This window comes from Chiloscyllium plagiosum, chromosome 26 (genome assembly GCF_004010195.1).
Source record: "Chiloscyllium plagiosum isolate BGI_BamShark_2017 chromosome 26, ASM401019v2, whole genome shotgun sequence".
Taxonomy (NCBI): Eukaryota; Metazoa; Chordata; class Chondrichthyes; order Orectolobiformes; family Hemiscylliidae; genus Chiloscyllium; species Chiloscyllium plagiosum.
In genome coordinates, this window is record NC_057735.1 from 7,355,034 (window position 1) to 7,372,663 (window position 17,630).

General features: G+C 40.7%; 1 protein-coding gene across 3 annotated transcripts in view; it reads left to right on the forward strand.

Annotated features, from left to right (window-relative positions):
• The window catches only part of dstyk (dual serine/threonine and tyrosine protein kinase), a 129,869-nt gene that overhangs the window by 89,106 nt on the left and 23,133 nt on the right, over window positions 1-17,630 (forward strand). For all 3 annotated transcript variants that reach the window (XM_043716404.1, XM_043716403.1, XM_043716405.1), the window contains exons 6-12: window positions 3,610-3,786; window positions 5,878-6,007; window positions 6,396-6,552; window positions 9,199-9,331; window positions 11,047-11,160; window positions 15,029-15,143; window positions 16,863-16,997. In XM_043716404.1, the coding sequence (XP_043572339.1) occupies window positions 3,610-3,786; window positions 5,878-6,007; window positions 6,396-6,552; window positions 9,199-9,331; window positions 11,047-11,160; window positions 15,029-15,143; window positions 16,863-16,997 (961 nt within the window). The remainder of the gene's footprint in view (window positions 1-3,609; window positions 3,787-5,877; window positions 6,008-6,395; window positions 6,553-9,198; window positions 9,332-11,046; window positions 11,161-15,028; window positions 15,144-16,862; window positions 16,998-17,630) is intronic.

Genomic DNA, 17,630 nt, shown 5'->3' on the forward strand with positions numbered 1-17,630 from the left:
ACTTTTTCAAGAGTTGAGAAGATTCCTGGGTAGTGCATTCCAGACCCCAATACCCTCTGGGTGAAAAGACTTTGCCCTCATACTCTCTCAACCACCTCATATTTTAGCTGCCCATTGTATAAGGGGAACAGGTTTTGTCTATTCACACTGTCCGTGCCCCTTTTTATAATCACCTTCTATAAGGTCCCTCGTCAACCTTCCCTGCTCCAAAGGAAACAACCTGATCTTGTCCAGCCTCTCATTGGAACTCGGACACTCCATCCCAGGCAACATCTGCATATCCTCCAGTACAATCCTCCAGCACTGATCGTTGTGGTATACTACTGCACATCAGGCTCCAATTGCACAAGCTTTTGATCTGCCGTCTCTGTCTCTCCTATCATAAAGGTAGTTATGGATCCATCTTGTCAAGTTAGCCTGCATCCCATGAACTTGTACCTTTATCCGTTTCCCATGTTGGACCTTGTCAAAAGGCCTGTTGTAATGTATATGAACTACATTAGCTGCTTTGCCACCGTTTCCTCTCAAAATTCCACCCACATTTGTTAAGCATGACCTCTGTCTGAAAAGCCATGGTGACTATGCTTGATCAAACCTTTGCTTCTAGTAGCCAAAATAGTAAGAACCAATATGTTTCATTTGTCAACTTTTTTGAACTAGTAACAAATTTTTTTTCCCCCCTTTTTGTAAGGAGAAAATCCAAGCTTCTGTTGTGTCCACATAAACTAAAACCTCTCACCATGGGTATCATTTGTAGTAAATCTCTTTCACACTTTCCAAGGCATTTGATATCCCATCTGAAATATCATATCTAGTATTAGGTAATGCTGCAACTGAGAATAAGCTGTTTGATGAAAAATTAGCACAAATCCTTGGCTTGTCGTACTCTGGATCCCTGACATGGTGAATGGAGAAATCATGTGCTGCTTTATAAGGTTTGTCATTGAGTTGTACAGCACAGAAACAGATCCTTCATCCAACTTGTCAATGCCAGCCAGAGATCTTAAACTGACCCTGTCCAATTTGCCCATGTTTGGCCCATATCCTTCTAATCCTTTGCTATTCATTGTGTCCAAATGTCTTTTATATATTGTAACTACCTGCATCTGCCACTTTCTCTGCAATTCATTCCACATATGAACCACCCTCTGTGAAGAAGTTACCACATGTCCCTTTCAATTTTCTTCACCTCTCACCTTGAAAATATACCCTCTAGTTTTGAACTTCCCTATCTTAGGGATTCAACATCATCTATATTACCTTATCTATACCCCTCCTGATTTTTAAAAATCTCTAGAATATCGCCCCTCAACCTCCTATGCTACAGAGGAAAATGTGCCAGCCTATCCAACGACTTGTCATAACTTAAGGCCTCCAGTCCTGGCAACATTCCGGTAAATCTTTTCTGTAACCTTTCCAGTTTAATAACATTCTTATGAGAACAGGGCAACCAAAATTGTGTGCAGTACTCAATGTAGCCTTACCAAGGTCATGCACAGCGATAATGTGACATTCCAACCGTGCTCTGTCTGATGAAAGCAAGCATGCCAAACATGGCCTTCACCACCCTGTCTACCTGTGACTCCGCTTTCGAGGAACTGTGCATCTGCACGACTGGGGCTCTTTGTTCACTAACATTCCCCAGGGCCCTACCATGAACCCTGTAAGTTCTGCCTTGGTTTGTTGTACCAAAATGCAACACCGCATATTTAACTGAATTAAGCCCCATCTTCCATTCTTCAAACTATTGGCCTAGTTGATCAAGATCCTATTACACTCTTAAGTAACCTTCTGCTATATGCCAAGTTTGTGTTGGCCACAAAATTACTAATTGTGCTTCTATTCACGTCCAAATTGTTTGATATTAAACAATGGACCCAGCACCAATCCTTACGGCACACTGCTGGTCACAGGCCTCCAATACCATTTTGTCTCCGACTGTCAAACCAATTTTGTATCCAGTTGGCTAGCTCTCCCTTGATCCCATGTGATCTAACCTTACTAACCAGTCTACCATGCAGAACCTTATCAAAGGCCTTGTTCAAGTCCATGTATCCAGTGTCTAAGCTCTGACCTCATTTATCTTCTCGGTCATTTCTTCCAAAAAAAATCAATCCAATCTCTTCCATTTTGTATCTAAACAACATAAAGCTTACTCTGGAATTGTGACCAAAAGTTAGACATGCATACTTTTGCACAACTTAAAAGTTAATTGTTTTGTGCTTTGTATATGTTTTCATGCATTAGGGTTGTTTGTGTCACTTTTTTTTCCCCTTGTATTTTGGGGGTGGTATATGCCATGGGAAGGTTGGTCGGGTTTTGTTGACCTTTTGTTTATTGCTTGTGATTGCACCTTGATCAGCTGTCAATTGATTTTTTTTGGAGAAAAATCAATAAAATTAATAAAAAAGAGATTCACAGTTTCAAGTAATATAGATGATGTTGAATCAAATCCACAGTCATCCCTCCAATCATCTGTAGGACATTTTCATAAAATTTGTGGGTTTTTTTTTCTCCACCCCATGGACACAGCACCTGACTAGAAAGCAATCAGCAGGTCCATTTTTAGTCAATATCCGATATTTATCTATCAGGAGAACCCTTTTTCAGGGTGTGTATACTAAATATTTTGCTGTATTTTGTCCTTTGGTTGGCACGCAAGCATTACTGTCCTAAATGAATGGGTTTCAAGAGAGATCCCAGGATCACTTGTTAAGTTTGCAAAAGTGTGCTCTTTATTTCTGTAGTTTGGATGTGTTAGAGATTAGTTTGTGCTAAGAAATGTAATGCAGATTTACCCTGAGAATTTCTATGGAATTGGTTTCTGCTGCATTGATGTCAACTTAAGGCCTCTGTTCATGGTCCAAGAAAATCTACAAGCTGGGAGCTTGTTGCTCTGATGTATAATGTTTGTTGAAGATTGGGAAGAGGTCATGTCCTGACCCATCAAACAAATGGGTGGTGGGGATTTTTGGACACAGAATATTTCAGTAATTGCAAAGTAAATGTCGCGAGTCTAATTGTGAATGTACAGTTAGTTTTATGATGTTTGGTGTATCATTGCTGCAATTCAGTATAATTTTAGTTGCATTGAGGTCCATCTGCATTTGGTCAATTCATCAGGTAGTGCTTGACTAATAACCTAGCGGATGCATGTCCTGTACACTGGGAGAGGTCTATGCCACTGAGTTTTTAGGTGCCAGATAGGGATTAGCAAGTTCACCTAATACATTTGCCTTAATTGATTCTAATTTAGTCATAGGGAGTTAGGAGGAAAACCATTTAAGATTCTCAATCCTGAATGCAGTCCAGTGTCCCATGTTGGAAGTGTATATGTGAATGTCCACATCACACTCCTCCACAATTAAATAGTTTGGCAGTTGGTAAGCACATCTGTGATGACTGCAACCTGGGTGATGTATTGAGGGCTGCTCGAGACCATGGAGTTGCATTGCAGTGAGAGTTAGCACCTGGCAGGGAGAAAATGGGACCAAGTGAAGCTGGACAATGTTTGTAAATATTCTTGACATGCTGGTTATTCTGTCCTGAAACTTGAGATTCTTTGTAAGAAAGTCATGAAATCGATTTATTTTGTATCTTTCCCTACAGATTATTCATAGGATGCCTTGGGTACATCCCCCATCTGTTACCATTGAGTGGAAAAGGAAAATTGCACAGGATGCCATAGAGAGTCTCTGTGCATCTAAACTTGCCAAGAGCATATGTAGTCAGTTCCGGACCCGGCTCAACAGTTCACACGAAGCATTTGCTGCCTCTCTGCGACAGGTTTGTTCTTGTTGACATAATCTCTTCAAGTACTTGCACAACACTTGTTCCATGACAGTTGTACTTGAGACATGCCTATCAGTCCCTATTCGCTTCACAATCAGGGTTTTAATCCAAAGCCAATATCACTCCACACTCAGAGAGGAATCTCTTGTTTAAGCTCTTATGACCTGTTTGACTTTCTGAATCCGAAGTTTGTTGGCTTTTGTTTCATCTCAGAGACTTGGACACAGATTCTTGCTGACAGTGTGGCACTTGTTTCGTTGTTGCATTTGTCACCCTTTTGAAATAAATAGTTAAACTGCATCTTCTCTGGACATAAGATTTAAAGGCATGATTTCAATAGAGCTTCTGCTTTCATCTTGGCCAATATTTATTTTCATTCCTGAAGAAGGGCTTATGCCCGAAACGTCATTTCTCCTGCTCCTTGGATGCTGCCTGACCTGCTGCGCTTTTCCAGCAACACATTTTCAGCAATATTTATTTTCAACCAATTTCATTTTGTAAAGGTATTTGTCACCATTGCACAGCTGTTTGTGAAACTTACTGAGCTTAAATTGACTGTTGTTACCTGTACTTCAAGTTATTACAAACATCTGGTGGTATTGAGGTATTGAAGGTGTTAATCTGCTTTTCTTTACAGCAACTGCTTATGTGTGCGCTGCTTTCAACAGTAAAGTGTCCTGCATAGGAACACATTTTAAAGCAAAATATGACTGAGCCACATGAGATATTGGGACAGGTGACTAAATTTTTATTTGAAAAGATTTTAGTTCGTGCTTTAAAAGAAGTTAAAATGAGGTGAGTGTATGGAGAGCAGAAATTCTAGAGCTTAGATGCTGCACAGCTGTCAATGGCTGCGCTGTTTAAATGATACTGAGGAGACTGAAATTACAGGACCATTAATACCTCAGTTGAGGAGCAAGGGTAGGTTAGAGTTTTCGAGGGACAAGGCCATCAATGAACTTGAAAACTTGGGTGAGTTTGGCAATAAATGTGTTGCTTGATCAGGAAACAGTCACTAAATACATGGGTGTTAGGGGAGCTGGACTAATTGCAAGATGAGACACAGGCATACAAGTTATGAATGCCCTTAAGTGGAGAATGCTGGGGCCCAACCAGAATTGCATTGGAGAAGTCAGTTCCAGGGCTGACAAAGACAAATGAAAATCTCAGCTTCCAATGAGCTGAGACATAAAATCTTGCAAGGTTGAGGGTCAAAATAAGCCCTCTGTGATAGTAACAATAAGACTAGGAGTTCATGTCACAGGCGAATGTGGCACCAGTGCTGTGAATTGGTGTACTTTTCTTGGAGAGTGGGTGGACTTGGTAGTTAAGGAATCAACTTAGGGAGCAACAGTAACTTCAGCTTTTTCAATGTTTAATTGGTGAGCAATTTTCATGTACAGGATGCTGAATCCACTGACCGATGCTTTCGCTTCAACCAGGTGTTTCACCACAGTCTTCAGTTCATTGGTTCTTGTGGATCTTGCTGCATTTAAAGTGCTGTGCTAAATCCTTGTACTCCAGTCATTAACTGTGTGAAACACTTTAGGGCTGGTTGCACAAACTCTTTCTCTCTCCTTCAACTCTTAAGGTTAAAGGTAAACATTCTTGTTCCATTTCTTTAAGTGGTTAAAAAGCAAAAGTCGATAACCTAAGGAGCCACTGAAGTGTGTTGCACAGAACAGCAGCAGGCTATTCAGCCCTGTTAGTTCATGCTTGTATTTGTGCTTCATATGAACATCTGTGTGCAATGCTCTTTACCCTTCTTTGTTTAAAACATTATGGTGAAAACGTTGTGCTTTCAAGAAGGAAACCATTATAGTTCTTGCAGCTAAAGGGATGAAGGGACATGGGGGAGTCAAGGTAAGGACGAGGATATTGAGCTTTATGATCAGCCATGATCATATTGAATGGTGGAGCAGGCTTGAGGGGATCGAATGACCTATTGCTGCTTATATCATGTTTATGCTTATGCTCCCACTAACACATTCTATTAGTTTCCTCACTAATTATTATCTAATATCACTTCAAATACATCAGCTTCCCCTTCAATTCCTTGTGTGATTTAACTTTTGTTCTCCACAGCTTGAAACAGGACTTTCAGGAAGGCTTGAGAAAACGGAAGATCTTTGGTTGAAAGTGCGCAAAGACCATGCACCCCGCCTGGCCCGCCTTTCACTGGAAAGTCGTTCCCTCCGGGATTTGCTGTTGCATGGTAAGGTTATTTGTTTACACTCCTTTTGCTTTTGGGGTTGACTTGTTTAACGCACTTACTAGCAATGAACATGTGCTTGATCTAATGCACCTACTTCAAAATGGTCAAGGTAGGCCATTCAACCCTTTGAGCTTATTCTGTTAAATCATGGATGAATGTTATGTTGACTCCATCTTCTCCTTTTCTCTCCCCCACTCCCTTAAAAATTCATCAATCTTCATTTTGACACTTGAAGAAATATAGGCCTAGTTTATGCAAGCAGCCATAATTTAATCCTTTTAGCCCTGATATCTTCAATTGAATCTGTGCTAAAAGGCCAATTAATCCTTCCTTTGGTGCTGTATCCACACTGAATACAGTGCTGTAATGGTGTTTATCTCTTACACAGGTAAACCTAAATTAGGCCGCGAGCTGGGCCGTGGCCAGTATGGAGTTGTGTACCTGTGCGACAGCTGGGCCGGTCACTCGCCCTGTGCACTGAAGTCTGTCGTGCCTCCAGATGACAAGCATTGGAATGACCTGGCACTTGAATTCCACTACACTAGGTGGGTTCCTTTCAGAGTTTTGCATCCTGGTGTGTGATGCCTAAGTCTGCGATCTTATTCAGAGGACCTTGTCTGGTCATACACTCAGTATGAAGGATAACCATTTTAAGACTGAGATAAGGAGGAATTTCTTCTGAGCGTTGAGTGTCTTTGGAACTCTTGCCACAGAAGCTGTCGAGGCAGAGTCCTTGTGTGTATTTAAGTCTGAGAGAATTTTTTTGGTCAGTAGGGGAATCAAAGATTACATGGAAAACATAGTAAAGTATAAATGAGACCTGTCCGAACAGCTGTGATCCTGTTGACTGGAGCAAGCATGATAGCTGCCCATTCCTGTTCCTATTTCTGAGGGTGTTACGGTCATCCATGTAGTTACCTACTGCTTTATTCTAAATTCCATGTTGATCAGAAGATTGCAATTTGACTCCTAGTCTAGAGTTTCAGACAGGTCATGACTTGTCCTGCTACATTTTGTTTTCTAGGAGTTTTGGTGTTGCAACTCCAGTTTTAAATTCAGCATATTCTGACACTGAACATAGACCATAAAACAGGCGAAAATGAGGACTGCAGATGCAGGAGATTAGAGAGTGTGGCACTGGAAAAGTACAGCGGGTCAGGCAGCATCTGGGGAGCAGGAGAGTTGATGTTTCAGGCAAAAGCCCTTCATCAGAAGTGACTCTCCTGCTCCTCTGATGCTGCCTGACCTGCTGTGCTTTACCAGCACCACACTCTCAACATAGAACATTACAGTGCAGTAAGGCCCCTCAGCCCTCCATGTTGCACTGATGTGTAAAACCAATCTGATGCCCATCTAACCTACACCATTCCATTTTCATCCATATGTATATCCAATGACCATTTAAATGCCCTGAAAGTTGATGAGTCTACTACTGTTGCAGGCAGGCTGTTCCACTCCCTTACTACTGAGTAAAGAAACTACCTCTGACATCTATCCTATATCTATCGCCCCTCAATTTAATGCTGTGTCCCCTCGTGCTAGTCATCAGAGGAAAAAGGCTCTCGCTGTCCACCCTATCTAACCCTCTGATTATCTTATGTTTCAATTAAGTCACCTCTAATCATCACCTCTTCAACGGAAACAGCCTCAGGTCCCTCAGCCTTTCCTCCTAAAACCTTCCCTCTATACCAGGCAACATCCGAGTAAATCTCCTCTGAACCCTTGGCAAAGCTTCCACATCCTTCCCATAATGCAGTGACTAGAACTGTGGCCTTACTAGTGTCTTGTTCAGCTGATGCATGACCTCATGGCTCTGAAACTCAATCCCTCTACCAATAAAAGCTAACACCTTATACCTTCTTACCAACCCTATCAACCTGAGTGGCAACTTTCAAGGATCTACATACATGGACACAGATCTCTCTGCTCATCTACACGACCAAGAATCTACCATCAGCCCAGTACACTTCATTCCTGTTAGTCCTTCCAAAGTGAATCACCTCTCACTTTTCCACATTAAACTACATTTGCTACCTTTCAGCCCAGCTCTGCAGCTTATTCATGTCCCTCTGTACCCTGCAACATCCTTCGGCACTATCCACAACTCTTACCGACCTTGGAGCCATCCGTAAATTTACTAACCCATCCTCCTATGCCTTCATCCAGGTCAGTTATAAAAATGACAAACAACAGTGGCTCCAAAACAGATCCTTACAGTACACCACAAGTAACTGAACTCCAGGATGAAATTTCCCATCAACCACCACCCTCTGTTGTCTTTCAGCTCGCCAAATTCTGATCCAAACCACTAACTCCCCCTCAATCCCATGCCTCCCTAAATTGTGCAATAGCATACTGTGGGGGAACCTTATTAAACGCTTTACTGAAATCCATACACACCGCTTTACCTTCATCCACCTGTTTGGTCACCTACTCAACGAAGCTGATAGTTATTCTCTTCCAGTCCTGGCGCAATGGATCTTTGTTTTAAAGAGAACTATTCCAGTGTAAATTTGTTGAAAGTTCAGTAAATACATGAAAAATGTTGCCATAGTTCATAAAAGGGTAGTGGTAAGAAGGAAGTTCGAGATTTGGAGGGACTGGATGTGGTTGGCTGGCCGATCATGACTCGGAAATCACAGATGTGGCAATTTGGAACAATTTAATTTTAAAGGAACTATTCGCATCAGATCAAACATCCTCAGGTTTGAAATTCATGCTAGCAGCTACCTCTGGTTTATCAAAATAGATCATAGAACCCTGACAGAGAAGTAGGCCATTCAGTCCATCCAGTCCACACCATCCCACTGAAGAGCATCCCACCCAGATACAACCCCTACCCTGTCTCCCTCGCCCAACATTTCTCCATGGCTAATGGACCTAGCCTGCATCTTCCTGGACACTGTGTGGGTAGTTTAGCGTTGCCAATCCACCTTATCTGCACAGCTTTGGACTGTGGAAGGAAATGGTGCACCAGGAGGAAACCTATGCAGAAATGGAGACAATATGCAAACTCCACATAAAATGATAATAATGTGTGTATTAAACTACTGTTCCTAATCCAGGTGAGTAGAAGACAAGAAGCCTATATTGGCTGTCGTTGAAAATTCAGCCAAATCTGGGAACAGACAAATTTCATCAGTGCATTTCTAAAATTAGAAACTAATGTTTTACTTTCCCCCCTCTAATAGATCTTTACCCAGACATGAGCGACTGGTTGATCTTCATGGGTCAGTAATAGACTACAGTTATGGAGGTGGATCCAGCATTGCTGTACTGTTGATCATGGAGAGGTTGCACCGAGACCTCTATGCTGGACTGAAGGTGGGCAAACAGGAAGCTAGCTGACTGTTCCATGTGTGGACTCTAGCTCAGTCTAGGAGCACGACATTTAACTGTGCCAACTTAGTTCAATTAAGCTCTGAATGGCCTGCACCCCAAATTTATTTTCCAGACTTTGCTTCATATCCCTCGATAGACTGCACCCTCTGACAGATCTGCACAATGGAGTGACAGTCAGAATGGGGTATGGCTGCATACCTGTGGAGGCCCTGAGTGGGAAGTCCTCTGAGAAATGCGGGGCTCCCCACTTTTAAAAGAAATGGCAGTCTGTGTGACTTGGTCACCTTTGGAAAATCCAACCCATTGTTTTCATCCCAAGTCTCCAATTCCTTGCCCTGGAATTATTTTTTTTTTCCGTCCAGTTATGAGCTTGCTGCTTTGCTGCATTAACTTTTTAATCCTTGGTCAACTGGTTGTTGAGCACATTTTTACAGGAAAAGTAGCTTGTAGGTTAGTCATCCTAAGAGAACTTACCCCAGTGCTCTTTACCCATTATCTTAAGGTGTGGTTGCACACCCATGCGATCGTAGAGTTGCATGTAGGTAGGATAGTGAAGAAGGTGTTTGGTATGTTTTCCTTCTGGTCAGAGTGTTGAGTATAGGAGTTGGGAGGTCATGTTGCAGCTGTCCAGGATATTGGTTTGGCCGCTTTTGCATGCAATTCTGGTCTCCTTCCTATTGGAAAGATGTTGTGAAACTTGAAAGGGCTCGGAAAACATTTACAAGGATGTTACCAGGTTTGTAGGGTTTGAGCTACAGAGAGGCTGAACAGGCTGGGGCTGTTTTTCCTAGAGTGTCGGAGGCTGAGGGGTGACCTCAGAGGTTTATAAAATCATGAAGGGCATGGATAGGATAAATAGACGACAAAGGCGTTCACTGGGGTGGGGGAGTCTAGAACAAGAGGGCATAGATTTATGGTGAGAGGGGAAAGATATAAAAGAGACCTAAGGGGCAACTTTTTCACGCAGAGGATGGTGCATGTTTGGAATGAGCTGCCAGAGGAAGTGGTGGATACTGATACAATTACAATATTTGAAAGGCATCTTGATGGGTATATGAATAGGAAGGGTTTAGAGGGATATGGGCCAAGTGCTGGCAAGTGGGACTAGATTAAGTTAGGATATTCTGGTTGGCATGGATGAGTTGGACCAAAGAGTCTGTTTCTGTGCTGTACATCTCTGACTCTATTTCAGATTTCTTAGGTTTTAATCTCTTCTGAATAGACACAAAAGCCTCGATTTGGATCTTGCATTTGTTCACACACTCACTCATGTTGCTTTATAATCTCCAAGATAAACTAACTTAAGTCTTCCTAAAAAGAAAAGGACCTTTTTTGTTCAGGTTGATAAGTAAGTTAGTTAGCTCGGTGAGCTGGAAGGTTAGTTTTCTGACATTTTGTCACATGACTAGCTAACATCATCAGTGAACATCTCGAGTGATGTGCTGGTGGTATGTCCCATTTCTCTATTTATAGTTCTTGGTTTCTTAAGGTGGGTCATGTCATTTTTGGTTCTTCTTTTTTCCCTCAAGGGAAGCTAAATAAGACCTAAATTGATGTGTTTATTTCTTGGTTCCATGAGTGTTTATTGCAGTTAACAAGTTCAGTTGTTGACTTTTAAACTATGGCATTGCAATGGCTACCTGAAACACATTGACAAAGGTCTTAATCTAAATTTAAAAACTACTTCTAATCTCTAGGTTGGTCTGAAGCTTGAAGTACGTTTGCAGATTGCTCTTGATGTCGTGGAAGGTATCCGATTCCTCCATCGCCAAGGCCTTGTGCATCGAGACATCAAATTAAAAAATGTCTTGGTAAGATCTTGAGGTTCCAACAATATACGATAGGTTTGTGCTGCTTTTTACCTGGCTATTGGACATAGAATGGGTCACTTTGTTGGAGACGATTTAAACTTCTTCCTTCAAACTTGTTCATCTCTCAACAATGTTCAGTCTTGAGCTGAAGCAGGGTAGTGAGGCTGATCTAATAGACTAGAATATCTGCTTTCCACCGCTACTGAATGCGGTAACTTGCTGCAGAAAGCTTTTTAGTGTCCTGAGGATTGATTCCAATTCTAGTAAAGTTTAATGTCCATAGAATTACTTTTATATAGATGGAGGCTATTCAGCCCATTGTGTCCATGCCATTCGTATTGGAAGAACTGTCCACTCTTAGGAGACCACTTCCTTGCATTACCCTGAGTTTTGAAAATGTCGTCTTTTCAAGTGTATATTTGATTCCCTTTTGAAAGTCAGTATTTAATTTGTCATTTTTGTCAGCACACTTCCACACCACAATCGTGTGCATGAAATAATTCTGATGCCCCTCATCCCCTGGATTTTTCTAATCTTTTTCTTTGAGTCTGTTACCTCTGGTTATCACTAACTTTGAAACTGATTAAATCATAACTGTCAGTGAAACCATTTTCTCCTTAGTTATTATATTCTGTCAGTTAGATTTTGAGCATGCTCCAATATGTCCTGCTCTGAGGGCAATAATATATTGCTCTACTAATCTTCATGTGCTGGGTTAATGATGTGAAATATTCTTTTGGCTTTTCTGAAAAGTAATTTAGACTGACTAAGTTTAGCCTGTACTTCACAACTCATTTGATGGCCTCGTAACTTTGCACCTTTTTTGAGTTGAGCCAATTTCATAGTTGGACATGCTGTTGTCCAGCTATGATTACTCCGTTTCAAGGTTAGTGATCAAATCTAGGCCTATTAGCTTTTATACTTATGAGATTCCTGCTAATGCAGTCTGTGATCGAGCTGTGAACATGATAAGCTGTTGCCACAAAGCCTTAACTTTATCTTTTCGGCATCTGAAATGGCAAGGTGTTTTATTTATCTGAATTTGTAAAATATGCAACAACTTTAACATCTACCTGCTTTGTTACCAAGGCAGATTTGTGAATTGTGCTTCTGTCTATCTTTGTTCTTACAATATTTCAGCTGATTTAAGAGGCATAGTTTAGTTTCACCCTCTGGAGACTTTATTTACAGAACAGTGCTGTATAGTGAATATAGCTGCAGTCTTTTTTTTTGTTTTTAACCAGAATTGCTTGTTTTGAATCCAATGAAATTAGATGTGTGTGTTGCCACTTCTTTGAAATGATTCCGATACTTAACCTGTGTATCAGATCATGTAGGTCCATGGTACTTAATGTTGTATTTAATTGTTTAATCAAATGCAAAATACCTAGGAGTTCAGGTAATAAGGCAAACGGGTGTTGTGAGCTAATTACACATTTGAATACAATGAATTATTTTTATAGGGCCCAAAAGGTGCTGTTTTATTTATTTGGTTTAGTTTTGCGAAACAGATTTCTCAGAAGACGCGATTTTGAGGTCAGGGAAGCTACAAGATTGCTAGTTAATGATATGATACCGGGTTTGTTAGTCATGGTATTTTGTTTAGATTTTGAAATTGATTTGGGCATAAACTGTCTATCTGCTTCTCTCATTTTGAACAATGTTAGTGGTAACTAGTTTTCACAATTATGTAAAAGGGAGGAAACGCCCATCTTTGAACGAACTTGATATTTGTTATCACAATATCAGTCTGCTATGATCCAGGTTTTGAAGTCAAACTGATCAAGCCACTTTGCCTCAACCTTTCTTTATAATATATTTTAAGCTGGTTCTTCAATATTTATCTTCATTGGAAGAGAGGTTATATGTGTTTAACTGACAATTCAAACCTTGCATTCTTAATTTCTTTGTATGTCAAGCTTATATAACAAAAAAGTAATTTCATTTTCCCTTTTTTCTGGGCACGATCTGTTCCATTTGTTCCTCCTTCATCAGCAGCATAAGAACGATCATTTTCCAGCCCTAGTCAATTCTAAAGAAGTCACATTGGACTTGAAACATTAACAGTTTTTCTGCCCATGGATGCTGCCAGCCCTGCTGATCTCTTCCAGCAGTTTGTTTTTGTTCCCGATCTCCAGCATTCACACTACTTTTTTTATTTTGATCTTATTCTTTCATTGAAGACAAGAGATATGCAACCCTTGAAATACGTTTCATTGTTTTATTTTGCGAATTAGTCAACCCACACTGTACCTTTTTATCATGACAAAAATAATCCGTAATTTTAGTGTAATGATGTTCTGAGTTTTATAAATAAAGTAAAAGTTGACAAAAGCCAGGTTTTCTGCTAAATCCATGCAATACTATTAGTAGTTGGGCCACAGTCTGCGTGTTCTCTAATTCTAGGCATTGCTGTTTATGAAGATGGTGTAGTTTTGAAGTAACGAAATAAATTTATTGAAACCGTTCTAGGACTTAGAGTAAAATGTGTTTTCTTTGGAATGGAGAAGTCTAAACAGACATGCTCAACATGAATTGTTTAGAATGAGCAGAGTATTAGTGGCTGGTTATGATTGGCAAAAGGATCAGGTAGGACATGAGGGAAAAGATTTTTTTCCTCTAATGCAAGGAATGGTTAGAATTTGGAGTTGACTGCCTGATGGCACGGTAGGTAAATATTCCATAGTAGCCTTCAAATGTGAATTAAATAGATACTTGAGGGAATGGATATGGAGAAGGAGATGTGTAATTCACTATTTTTTCTCCTGAAAGAGCACAGACAGGATGTGCTGAACAGTGGCTGTTTTAGAAGTAAATCCTTGGCTGAATAGAAAAGACTAGCCTTTATTGTCACTGAATGGGTATAGTGAAAAGTTTATACATCACCAATTACAGCACCAACTCTGAGACCAAAGTGCCTTGGCACACTTTTAATTTCACAGTCTTAGACAATAGAGAAATAAATGTCCAGCATTGCAGAAATAAAAGATCAATACAACAGACCGTGCTGGCTACCGAAGTCAGGAAAGGAGCCACGTAATTGCAAGTCTATCTTTTTTTGTTGTTAGGGTCCTTCAAAGCACTTTGTAATGAATAAATGATTTTCGAGGTGCAACCACTATTCTCTGGGGGCAAGGTGAATAGCCAAAAAGCAGAATATTCAATTTTATAAGAATGAAATGGGGTGTGAATTTCCTCCGTGTCCACCCTGTTTACCCCCATTTCTGCAGCAGGAATGCTGTGTACAGGCAATGGAAGAGACATTGTCTTGAAGTTCTTTCACCAGTCCCCCACCTGACATACAATATTCCATAATTCTAGACTGTTACAGTAGAAATACGACATTTGGCCCATCGAGTCTGTTGTACATTGTCTTCATCAAGGCAAATTCTTTCAGCACTGATATTTTGTTTATTTTATTGATTATCTCAGAATGCAACCACATAGAGGTTAACCAATGAGTGAAATTAACCAAAATGCTGTTTGTGAAAGCACTATTGGGGGTGCGCTTAGCCAGGAAGGTCCCATGAATCTGAGTAGTCAGCTGTTTGTCTTTCAGTGTTGAGGAAAAGTTGTTGTCTTTGAATATTCCATCAGCTCCCTCTTGCTGTTTGAATACAGTTCCTGGACAATATGGTAAGCACCACATCACAAGCAGTTTTTACTAAAGTAAACTGAATCTCCTCTGAGGTTTTGGAAACCAAAACAGAAATTACTCATAAAGCTCGGCAGGCCTGGCAAAATCTGTGCAGAGAAATCAGAGTTCATGTTTCAGGTCCAGTGATCCTTCCTTCCTCTTCCTTTTTCTCAAATAATGGAGGGTTTGCATTTCAAATTTTTTTTGCACGTCTTATTTTGTGATCCATAGTTGGACAAGCAGAATCGAGCCAAAATCACTGACCTGGGATTCTGCAAACCCGAAGCTATGATGTCTGGGAGCATTGTGGGGACCCCTATACACATGGCACCTGAGTTGTTTTCAGGTATGTTATTTGATTGCTTGAATGAGATTTCCAGATGGCTTCGCTAAGCTAATGGAGTTAGGAAAGCAGTGTAGGATGTGCTAGCTAGCTCATTGGTTAGTACCTGCTTTAAGGTTTGTAGCTTCAGCACTGTTGCAATAGCTCCACAAAGCTGGCTGTTCGAGGTCTTTATCTCACAGCTGAGAAAGTTAAAATGGTGTTTCCATCTCAACCATTATCCAGTGTGTATCAATGGTGGGTGAGCAAATTTATCATTGTCTGATTCCCTCTCTTGACTGAAAATCCTACACATAAAGAAAAAAAAGTCTTTCATGTGGTAGATACTAAAGAGCAGCCAGCACATGGTTTTGAGACATGTATGTGTAATACCAAGACCTGCTTTTTATATAGCACCTTCCGATGTAATAAAATGCCCCAAGCCTCTTCTGGTGCCGATTAATTTTAAGGATTATTTCTGCCTTTTACTGCATTGGTATTGAAGCTGTTGTTCTTTTTTCCCTTTGCTGTTCTTTTGGATCTTGCCCTTAAAGGCATTGAAATTTAAGTTTCTTTGAAAGATCAGGGAAGGTATGCAGTGGCTCCTAACTAGTGTTTTTTCTTGAGCAGTCAGACTTCTGATCCATGTTTTAGCCTACTCTTGACAGCATGGAACTGACTGTTCTGGTAAAGCTGCAATTCAACTTCAGTTTTGATTGGGGTTCTAATTTTGACATCCCTTATTTAAACTCTGTTAACCTTGCACTATTGTTTGTACTGTAAACAACACTGAGGCACTGAAAATATCAAATTACGTTTCAAGCAATGTCATGCTGAATCTCCAGTGGCCGTGTGACAACAGCAAGTTGAACAGGTATTGCCTTTGACATTTAGCCATCAGTTCAATTCTAGACCAGACAGAGCTGCTTTCAGACATGTGCATGTGTCCAAAGTTACCATCTTGCACATAGCTATTTGAGTGTAACTTGAATGAATTTTGGCACCAAGGGATCCACATTGTCACAGTCACTTTTGTTGATGTTGACCTACCTGAAAGAACAGGAGGCTACTATTCTGCCCCTCCACCACTTTCTGCCTTTCATTTAGATCACTCTTGGTCTTCAACTCCCAGTTACATGCCTTTACTTTCTTGATATCCTCCTCTTTACAATCTCTTTGTTATGAAGCAAAGGTCCAAGACGGTCCATATTGACCCTGCTGTTAGCACTCTGATTACCAGAGTCTAGATTAGAGTGGTGTTGGAAAAGCACAGCAGTTCAGGCAGCATCCAAGGAGCAGGAAAATCGACATTTCGGACAAAAGCCCTTCATCAGGAATACACTGTATTCCTGATGAAGCGCTTTTGCCGGAAACGTCGATTTTCCTGCTCCTTGGATGCTGCCTGACCTGCTGTGCTTTTCCAGCACCACTCTAATCTAGACTCTGGTTTCCAGCATCTGCAGTCATTGTTTTTACCTCTAATTACTACCCATTGGGAAGTAGTCAGGAGAAATCAGAGGCTTTTTTTCGTGGTGTTACAAATCGCTGACTGTGTTTAAGGATCAGTGTGTGGAGGGAGGATAAGGAAGAGTCGACTGGTATTACACGTCGAATTGAATCTATGGCTGAATTATAATTCCTCCACAAAGCACTTACGTGACTTATTCTCAAACGTTGAAAGTTTAGTTGCTTATACTGTTTTTCTATTCTTTTTGACCATTTCCAACCCCTATGATCCTTTAGGCAAGTATGATAATTCTGTGGACGTGTATGCATTTGGAATCCTTTTCTGGTATCTGTGCACTGGCACAATTAAACTCCCAGAGGCGTTTGAAAAATGTTCAAGCAAAGATCAGCTGTGGAACAATGTGAAGAAAGGTATTTGTTGTTATACTTCTCTCAATGAATGAAGCTGGGGATTGTTTCAACAAGTTTGCACGTAAATTGATTCTTAAACTTTCCTCAATTTGCTAATGGACTTTATGGGGAAAATAACTCAGCAAAAATTGACATGAACTGTGAACAGGCAACCAAAAATTTGTTGGAAGTAAATTTGAAGGGGGGTCTTCAAGGAAGAGAGCAATGCAGAGATTTAAGACGAGAATTCTAGAGATTGGAGTCTAGGCATTATGGTGGGTTGGAGAAAATTGGCAATTACACAAAAGCAATATTTGATCCATGTCCTTAATCACAATTCCACTGAATAAAATGTCAAGGAAAGGGATTTGTCATGTGGGAATTTGGAGAATGACTTTGCCTACCTTTGCAGTGTTCCCAGACCTGTGAGGAGGTCAAAATTGCCAGGAAGTCAGACTGGGTCAACTATTCCCCCATATCATGATTTCATTTATTCTGCCTGATAATTGTGAATTCATTCTGGATTAGAGGTGCTGGAAAGGCACAGCAGTTCAGGCAGCATCTGAGGAGCAGTAAAATCGACGTTTCGGGCAAAAGCCCTTCATCAGGAATACAGCCAGAATGCCTGAAGGGTGGAGAGATAAATGAGAGGAG